Source organism: Artibeus jamaicensis, unplaced genomic scaffold, assembly GCF_021234435.1.
Source record: "Artibeus jamaicensis isolate MK-2021 breed Jamaican fruit bat unplaced genomic scaffold, CSHL_Jam_final contig_391, whole genome shotgun sequence".
Taxonomy (NCBI): Eukaryota; Metazoa; Chordata; class Mammalia; order Chiroptera; family Phyllostomidae; genus Artibeus; species Artibeus jamaicensis.
The window spans coordinates 8614135-8624455 of NW_026521814.1; the positions used below are offsets into that span (position 1 = coordinate 8614135).

Genomic DNA, 10321 nt, shown 5'->3' on the forward strand with positions numbered 1-10321 from the left:
TAAAAACTAATATAAAATTTATGTTGTACTTATAGATGTATTTATAGCACAGCAAAACAGTATATATTATATATTTATAGCACAGAAAAAATAATACGTAATATAGTTATAGCAAGTATTTAAGATGCATATAAAAAGGTCTGAGAGAATACAAGTCACACTGACCTGGGGGAGAGACTGAGATTAGATAGAGATGGTGGTGAAGTGGAATTTAGGTTTTGCTTTCTGTATTCCTGTATTGGGAAATATTTTGCATTGGATGGAATCATGTATTACAAAGAAATATTTCAACATTTTTTTGCATAGGTAAGGGATGACTTAGGGAGCACAGCGAGACTGGCTGTGGCTTAGCTGGTGATCCTGCGGGAAGAGATGCAGGCACACACCTCTCCACCAAGCTTGTTAATGGATCTACCAGCTGTGACCCAGATGGCAGCTGTGCTGCTGCGATTGATCATCTCAGAATGCTTAATTGTGCTCAAATGCCTTGCTTTTTTGCTTTTATGAGTAAATAAATAAAATAATTTTTAAAAAATCCTGGCCCAAGGACATGCTTGTTGATTTTAGAGAGAGGAGAAAAGAGGGAGAGCGAGAAGGAGAGAAACATTAGTGCAAGAGAGAGACATCGACTGGTTGCCCCGCGTACATGCCCTGACTGGGGACCAAACTCACAATCTAGACATGTACTCTAAGTGGGAATCGAACCCATGACCTGTTGGTTTACAGGACAACGCTCCAACCAACTGAGCCATACCAGCCAGGGTTAGAATACCTTTTGAACATACTCCCAGATGTCTAAGTTTATTTTAATGATTATTAATTCATTATTATACCTCAGTTTTTCTATCTCTTCTCTGTATTTCCCTTCTCCTTCCCCAGCACCTTCACTCCCCTCACCAACTGGTTTATGTCCCCTCTGTTTGGGATCCACCTTGAAACTCACAACTTCCCAGAAGTCTTTCTTAATTAACTCAGCCTCATTGAGAAATCCTTTACTCAGAATCTCCTTGGTGAATGTACTTTAATGTTTGAGGACTTAATTTTGCACCTTCAGGAGGTGTTGCTTGCTAATTGGCTTTCTGTCATTTTTTACATATATGTTCCTTGATTCATCTTTCCAAGTAACAGGCTCTGCCTGAGATAAAATATAGGGGAAAAAAACGAGGCATATGGGTTTTAGAGGCAAAAATACTTGACTTTAAAACCTGACCCTTCCACTTTTTGTTGGATATTTTAAAGAAAATGTCTTCTTTTAAGCTCACTTTTTCCCACTTATGAAAATGGACTGATACTTCCTGGTCCGTGGGATTGTTGTGCTACCCTACTCTCTCCACGTGGAGCACGGGCATGTGGCTCGGTGGCAGTGAGGTCACAGTATATGTTAGTGGTGAGAGTTACTGATTCTCTTCTATCTCCAACCCACCGTGAGGCATAAAGTCATGATTTATTTTGTTAATTTTGGTTAGATATATTCAGAGACCTAGGGACATTTGGGCTTCAAAAGTGGAAGAATGAGGCTTATGTATCGTCAATCCAACTCAAGTCACTACCTAAGGGGACTCTTTTGATCCTCAAAACCTGCTTGTTCTGTATAATTTAGTCATAATTTGCTCATATTCAAAGAAGCCATTCCATAGTTTAATTTTATACTACTTTGGGGACCAAGTCTTATTTTGTCCTGCCATCATTTCTTGGCTTACTTAAAATATACGTGTGTTTGTGTATGTTCATTCATGTAGTCATTCAGCAAACTTTGCTAAGTGCTGCTCTGCTGAGCACTAAAGATACACATGAAGCGTGAACAGAAGCCTGCCATGTAAAGCAAATTGAGGAGAGCACTCTAAACAGAAGGTACAGCATGTGCAAAGGTCCTGCGACATGAAAGAAGAGGGCCTGCTCTAAGAGCAGTAAATACTGTTCAGTACAGGACTGTAGATTCGAGTGAACATGGGGAGGTGGTTTGAGATGAGGTCAGGCAGATGCACAGGCAAGACCATTTCCGTTTCATGTAACAGGGTTGAGATTTCATCATGCTGTCAGTGCAGATCTACTAAAGAATTTTGAGCATAGAAATAACAACATCAGATTTGTATGTTATAAAGAACTTCTAGCTGCCAAGTGCAACATAGATTAAAGGCAGTTCAGGCTAGATGGAATAAGATAAGGAGGCTACTTGAGTTATTACAGTATGAGATATTAAATGAAGGAACTAGAACATAAAAGAGGCAATGGGCTCTAGCTGGTGTGGCTCAGTGGATTGAGTGCCAGCCTTGAATCAAAAGGTTGCTGGTTCAATTCCCAGTCAGGACACATGCCTGAATTACATGCCAGGTCCCCAATAGGGGACACATGAGAGGCAACCATACATTCATGTTTCTCTCCCTCTCTTTTTTCCTCCCTTCCCCTCTTTCTAAAACTAACAAAGGAAGGAAGGAAGGGAGGGAGGGAGGAAGGAAGGAAGGAAGGGGGTGTTGAGAATAAATTTAGGAAATAGAATTTGTAGGATTTGGTGTTTGATATATTCATTTTCTACTTCTATCATAACAAATTACCACGAATTTAGCACTTTAAAGCAGCACAGACAGTTATATGGGTGAGGAATCTGACGTGGGTCTCACTGGGTTACAGTCAGGGTGTCAGCAGGGCTGCACCCCTTTCTGGAGGCTCTAGGGGAGAACTGGTTTTCTTTTTTATTCAAGTTATTCGTAGACTTTACTTCCTTGCATTTGTAGAACTGAGATCCCTATCTCCTTGCTGGGTATAAGCTGAGGCCCATTCCCATCTTCCACAGGTCACCTGCATTCTTCAGCTCCCCTCCCCTGTCTTCCAACAATGGTAGGTAGAGTCCCTGTTACACTTTGACTCTCTCCTGACTCTTCTTTTTTTTATGTCAGTCTCTCTCTTCTGCTTTAAAGGGTTCAACATTAAATTGAGTCCACCAAGACAATCCAAGGCAATCCTCCATCTCCAGGGTCTTAACCTCAGTCATATCCGCCAGATCCCCTTTGAGTAGAAGGTAGCATATGCATAGGTTATGGGCATTGGAATGCGAACTTCTTGGGGGACCCATTATTCTGCCTTCTCCAGTTGGATGTGGGGTTAAGGGGGAGAAGGTAGAACCCAAGTTTCTGACTTCAACAGCCAGGTGGATGCAGCTTGAGGGCAGGAGGATGAGTTTGGTTTTGAACATGCGGACTTTAATGTGCTCCTGGGAAATCAGAAGAGAACAATCTAGTAAGTAGTAAGATATCCGAGCCCAAAAGAAGAAATTGAGGCAGGAGGTACAAATTAGGAAGGCTTCAACATATAGTGAGCCCTTAGTGAGTGTGCAGCTTGCCCAGAGAATAGGGCTTAGACAGAGTGCTGGGGCCCAGAGCATTCTAGGTGCACCGGAGGGGAAGTGCTCTGAAAAGTAAGAGTCGAATAACCTATATGGTGTCCCATCACAGGGTCGCTGCATGGTGACACATCGCTTTCTTCCTACTCCACCTGGCCTATTTTCTCTTTATTCCCTGGTTTTCTGCCTGCTCATAGCTTCTGCTTCCTGAAATTTCAGCTTGCACACTGTGCCCTGTGGCCTCCCCTGTCTGAGTTCTCATCATGGATCTCTCGGCTTCAGCTCTCATCACTAAACTGCCTATTCTCTCCTATTTCGTTTTGTTTGTTTTTAGTTCAAAATGGAAAAAAGTACTTTCTAGAGAGAGTCAGATTGACCGGCTTATTTTAAGTCACACTGTAGTCACAAAATTAAATTAGGATTGGCTGTCCTGAGGCCAGGTACCCACCTAGGTCCAATCATCTGCTTCCCTATTTCAGGAACTAAAATGTCTTCAGTTTGATTGCTCAGCAAATCATTTCATTTCACAGACATTTGTGGGGAAGAAGGTTAACTTTGTCTCCATCGTATTTGCTGGACTTAGGGTTGTGATATCAGTCATGGGCATGTAATATGTTCAGGGCTCTCTTCACCATTACCCTCTGCTTCTAGCCTCATATAGCTTGAACATTATCTGTGTGCAGGAGATCTTTATAAAAACTGAATTTTGGGTCCAAAGCAGAGGAGTAAAATTCAGGCAGATAAAACTCAAATCTAATATAGTCATTTTTCTTCTCTGACTGATCTTTTTTCTACATTGCTTTTGTATGTTGAGAGCTGGCTATTCAGATTAATAGGTCTTCCATCCACTCACCAGCCATACATCCTGTAGGCTCTCAGCATCCATACACATAGCGAGTGATGCCTGCCTGCCTCTGAATCATAGCTATGCACTGACTCTCCCATCATACTCAATACAAAGCTTCTCACCTCCGTTTAGAGAGAGATCCTCTGGGCAGGGTTGCAGCTTGTATCTGTAGCTTTGAAGGAAGGCAGAAAGTACCATTGTTGCTAATTGGTGGTTTTCCTGGATGGTGGGAGAACTAGAATTTATATTGCCAGTTGAAATAATGTACTCTAAATCCTTTGGATTCTCGAAGATCTCAATTTACTGAACTTAAGTATGATAGATGGACTCCAGAAAAGTGCAGGCGTCTACAAGGTCAAATGAGCTTCTCTAAAAAGCAAATTCCTGCCCTGACCAGTGTTGCTCAGTTGGTTGGGTGCCATCCTGCAAACTGAAAGGTCACCGGTTCAATTCCTGGTCAGGGCACATGCCTAGGTTGCACTTTGGTACCCAGTGGAGGTGTGTGCAGGAGGCAACTGTTTGATGTTTCTCTCTCACATTGATATTTCTCTCCCTCCCTTCCCTTCTCTCTAGAATCAATAAAAAAAAATTTAACCCCAAATTCCTGTAATGCCGAGCTTCAAAGATGTTCCCTGTGTGGGGTTCATGTGAAGCCATCAGGCACTGGCAATGGTCTAGGTGAGCGGTGATTTGCTGTTGTTCTCCTCTGTGTCCTGCTGCAGAGGTTTGGCCGACACGTAAATGACAGCCCCTGTCTGTAGGGCCTGAAAACAGGAAGGCACAGTGTTCTCTACACGAGAGTGGACACTGGCCATCAGTCTCCCCAGTGGATCCTTGCCAGGTCATTCTCTAATTGCAGCAGAGGGCTGTCTCTCCATGCTCAGCTGGCCAATGTCAAGCCTACTGGGGTGGTTTTAATCAAGTCTGTACACTCTGTCTACAAGTGGTCATGGTTAACTGCTTTGGGGGGGTGTTACGTCTATTAGACAGCAAATTGCTTAAGTAGCTCTTCTTTGTGAAACTGGCCTTAGTGAGAACAGAATGAGCAGAACACCTGAGAAGAGCAAGAAAGGTTCAAGTCCTGGAATAGGCTATAGAGATGACCTTGGACAACCTGCTTACCGAGAGGTGCCACACTGACACCCACAGGGGTGAGCTGGGAGGCTGTGCACGCAGAGGCAGCCTCAAACACTGGAGCTAGTAAGAACAGGTCAGCACCACTAGTATTGAAGCAGAAGTTATATGATCATACTTCTATTATTTAAAAAATTCTAGGTAAAGATGAAGACAAATATTTTTGAAGAGAATGAATGAGATAAAGAGGCAGCTTCCAGAATAACTGAAGGGCAACCTCCCACTGCTACTCTTTCTAGCTGAGCACACTGATAATTTTCCTTTGCATCTTTGAGTCAGATGATCTGAAGGATAATTAAATTCTCATGCAGAACAGGGAAATCATATACTTCTTCTCTTATCATTTTTTCTTCCCATCTTGTCCTTGCCTCCCGCTCTCTCTCCAGACTCAGGAGATTCATACAGTCTAGACCCCCAGACTACTCCCTTTCTTTGACCTACTGGACATTTTTTATAGCTCTGTGACTTAATACGTGGTGTTTTCTAAGCCTGTAGTGGCTTCTCTCTCCTTCTTTATCTTGAAAAATCCAACCTAATCTTCTTTAGGGGTCATCTCAAGTTTATCTTCTTTATAAAGTCTTTGGGACTTCCCACATGGGATAGATTCTCTTCTTAGTTCTGCTCCCACATAACTTTATGCTTGTGCTTCTATTATATCACTCATCGGATTGTGTTTTGTGTGATGGGATAATACTCTGAAATATTTTTGGCTCTATTAGGATTAATTGCATATCAGAGTGGATTAAAGAAGATGGAAGTTTATTTCTTCTTCGAGGAAGACTGGGGGAAGCAGTCTAGAACTGGTATGGCAGCTTTGCAGTGTCATCAGGAACCTAGTTTCCTCTCTATGTTCTTAGCTTTCCTTGGCTCATGGCTTTCATTTTCAAGTTAACCTCATGTCCAAAATTGCTGCTCAAGCACCAGCCATCACATTCATGCTCCAGGAAGCAGAGAAGGGAAAGAAGAAATATGGCATGTCTCCTTTCTTTTGAGAAGACTTTCTGGAAACACCATAGAACAATTTTACTTATATGTCATTGTGCAGAACTCAGTCACATGGCCATATCTAGCTTTAAGGAATTCAAGGAAATGTAGTTTTTATGTAGCAGCATTATGCCAGAATAAAAGTTGTATCATAAGAAATGAGAAAGAATGGTTATTGATAGGCAACTTGCAATCATATTACCTGATACAGTTTTTATTTCTGGTTATTCCTATTGCTCTCAGTTTTCTCCCTATTGAAACTGGGCAATTGATGGCTTTAGGAAGCAGTTAGAACTCAGGTGAAAACAAAGATCACATATAATAGGTTTAAAATTTATAGTCATAATTCAGGTGTGTAGAAATGTAACTTTCTTCATTTCCTGAACTTGACTTGCCCACAAGTCCCTATTTTCATTAATGGCTAGAAAAAAAACCTTACCAATGAAAGGGGTGGGGGTACAAAAAAAGGGAAAAACTTTCCTTCTACCTTCTAAATTCTTCTAACTGGGCTAATAATCATATTAACAGAGACAGATTAATAAGAGAAAGTGTCTGAAACACATTACGGATGTACATGTGGAGGCGCCACAGGAATATGAGACCCAAGGAGGCACTGGGCAGTTGAGGCTCACATGCCGTTCTTGACAGAGGAGATGGGGAAGGGGTCTGGCATGTTAAAGAGAAAGCATGTAATTTATAGGTGGATGAGAAAGAGCAAACATGTGGTAAGTAAATTTTTATTGGGCCACCCAGAAACAGTTGGGCACAGAGGAAGTTCAACAAGCAGGTTTTGCTAGATTTCTCCCATCTGCCCCATTTAGTTTATTGTATGGTGTCAGGTGATGCTCTCTTCCTTGCAGAAGAATTTCTTTAGGCAGGTAAAGGCAGGGGGTCAAGGGTTCTTTCTGAGTCTTTTGATTCTTAATAACAGCTCAAAATCAATATCCCAAAAGGCATATTTTGGGGTGGCAAAACTTAGATCCCCTTCAAAGGTAATGCCTCTTCTCTTTTAAAATCAAATGTCTCTGGATAAATATTCAGTCACATTCAAGGCCTTTCCCTTCCCCCTTTTCTTGCCTTCTCATTAGGAAGTGGTCTGGTTACCAGAGTCTTCTACACTTCTTTAGTTCTCTTGGACCTCCAGTAATTACTTATATGAGCTGTCTGCGCCCCTCTCTACTAAGAGACCTCTTGGGGTCTGGAACATTATCTTAGCTGTTTTGCTTTCTCCACTACTTATTGCAGAAGTTGACATATAGGAAATAGTTTAAAATGTGACTGATGAATTTACGAGTATACTTTAAATGTATCACATAATTAATTCAAATGATAATATAATGATCTGAAAATCCTGCAAAATTAAAAGTCTATTTCTCTGAAGCCCGTAGCACTAGATTTATAGTTTTATTCTGACACTAATAATACTCAGCTCTGAATCTGAGTAGTCCTGTGCTTATCTCGCCCCTCATTAGAGTGTCCACCCCCTCACAAGCAATGTTCCCTGTCTATGTGATCCTCACAGGTCCTACCAAAAGCCATGGACATAGAAGACCCTGAATCAATGAAAATGAAGGACTAAATTAATAAGGGCTGACACTTTATAATTTACCACAAATTAATGATCCTCACCCAGGAAGAAATAGAATGGATTCTATCAGAGCTATTTGGAATGAGATCAGTAGACAAGTTGATGTTTTGTCTTTAATGGGACACTTCTTTTTTATAAGGAAAAAATTGCTTTTGTTTTTCAGAAATCCTCCACCTACTTTACTTCATCCAGAAAAATGGTGTGAGGAATTCAACCACTTTATTTCACAGTGAGTATTTCTTCCACTGAAAATTGCTTATCCAGCAAAGCCTCGAACAGTGACTGGAGAAATCTAAGCTGTGGAATTTACTTGGTGCTAGAAGTTGTTAGGCCTTCTAGCACGTTATTACACAGAATTTGTTCCAGTAAATGACAGAAGATGCCTCTGTAGGATTTGAAAAATAAGGAATTCCATTTGACTCTTAGCTATGATTATTCTCCTTATCATATAGGTCACACGTATCTGAGAATCTACTCTGTCCTAGGACAAATATTGCTGGACCAGAACAAAGATAGAAGGTGGCAACCTTCAACAGAGGTTTCACGGCAAGGAAGCTGGGCTTTGTTCGAGGATCTGTGGTGTGGGAGCAGGGCTCTAGTTCCCAAGGTGATTGAGGGGGCAAAGTAGGAGCTCAGGCCTGAAGCACCAAGGTGAAGAGCCCCAGCCAGGGCTTGCAGTGTGCATAACAAGGTGAAAACCCAGCTGATGGGTGATATACCTGGTGGGAGCTGTGTTACCAGGAGGTAGGCAAAATTGAATGGGACTAAGGAGCAGAACCAACATCATCACCAAGGGGTGATGACTCAGTGCTGGGAACATGGGCTTTTGGCCAGTCCCCTGGCAGAGGACTACCCTGGTCCCAAGTCTGAGGGAAATGCTCAGTATGCTGGAGGGGACTATGTGCCCCTGAGCTCAGGGCCTGGTGAACTGTGAGGGCAGGAATTGAGGCCAGGCATGGCAAGCCGTATCCAGGCACAGGAGCTGAGAAGAGGTGCCCTCAGTGTCTAGCATATCAAACAAGGTGTTCAGAGGACATGGAAGGAAAAAAAAGTGACTGAAAGAGCTGGGAAACTTTTAATAGGGAAGGGTTAACACAGATTTCCCTAACATATATGTCTGTGTGCTTCCACAAAGGCAGGGCAGTGAAGCCAACTGGGTCTCTTGATCAACTTCTTTAATCAGTCACAATACAGATCAACAGTCCCTTGTCTACAGTTCCAAACTCCAAAGAGCTCTGAAAAATGAAGCTTTTTTTGTACTTGAGTCATTGAGCTGCAAGCCCTGACCTTATGTAAACTTATTTGGTGGCAACACATGACCCAAACTGAAGTAGGGTTATTTATAGTTGTTATTTATCTCACTCAGTGTGAATATTCATGTGAATTGTTGCAGATATATTAATGTGTTGGATTGCAGTGTGCTGCCCCAGATCCTGCTGGGGATGTTACATAACATACATTAAATGCACTGGTTTACTTTTCTAAAATTTGATAAAATTCTGAATTCCAAAACATATGTGGCCCCAAGGGTTTTGTATAAAGAACATTTCACTTTCACTTCAAATGTAACATAATTCAGAGTCCCCTGTTCAGTCCCTCCTGGGTTTGTGTCATCTTCCTCAGGAGAGAGGGGCAGTCAACCAAGCAAGGCCATGTTGAAATGTGACTGTAAAATTTAAGGCCAGGGGTGGAGGACATTTCCTCCCCACCTCTGTCCCCACTCCGATGTTCCTGCAATGACTGCAGAATGCAATAGTCACAAGTCAAGGGCGGTGATGTTAGGCAATGTTGAGAGGAACAACAGGTATAGCAGAAGGGATGATGCTCATGTAGGAGCAGAGGAAGAGCCACCTCCTGAGATCTGAGAGCTGAAGGGGGAGGTAGAGGGAACTAGAGAGCTAATGGAACCGTAGTGGCTGAGAACATGTTTCAGATCAGCCCAGGGAGAGAAATATGATGGCTATTGTTCCATTAGTTTTGCAGGCCAAGCCTGGATCCAGAGTTTTCCTTTTCACTCCATTGCTGCACACAGATGCCCTTGATTGACCTTCTCTAAACTGTTGGTCTAGAAAAACCCATTACATATTCACAAAATGCCTCCCTATACCAAGCTTCCATGATGCCTCTAAGATGTGACTTGACTCATCAAAGATTGGCTTCTTTTTCAAAGTATGCTTATGTTAAGCCAAGCATTGTATTGCTTGGATGGATTTGGGAATAAAGGTACACATTGTTGATGGGGTTGGGACTTTCAGGATTAAACACAGTGTAGAATTCCTCCCAACTATTGGTTTTTCTTTATAGAAAGTCCTATTATGTGACCATTTCAATCCGCTTCTGGTTTCCCTAACTCTGAGAATTCCAGATGCACTCTTTTTGGATTGCTGTAGACTTCGAAAGGTCTTCATCCTAGAATGGAGGACTAAACATA

The 10321-nt window shown here is 42.1% G+C and overlaps 1 protein-coding gene across 1 annotated transcript in view; it reads left to right on the forward strand.

The window, feature by feature from the left end:
* Positions 1-9985, forward strand: part of LOC119045818 (myosin-IIIb) — a 130893-nt gene extending 120908 nt beyond the window's left edge. The window contains exons 8-9 of the mRNA XM_037140653.2: positions 8054-8119; positions 9866-9985. Of these exons, the coding sequence (XP_036996548.1) occupies positions 8054-8119; positions 9866-9932 (133 nt within the window). The 3' untranslated portion in view covers positions 9933-9985. The remainder of the gene's footprint in view (positions 1-8053; positions 8120-9865) is intronic.
* The last annotated feature ends 336 nt before the right edge of the window (positions 9986-10321 follow it).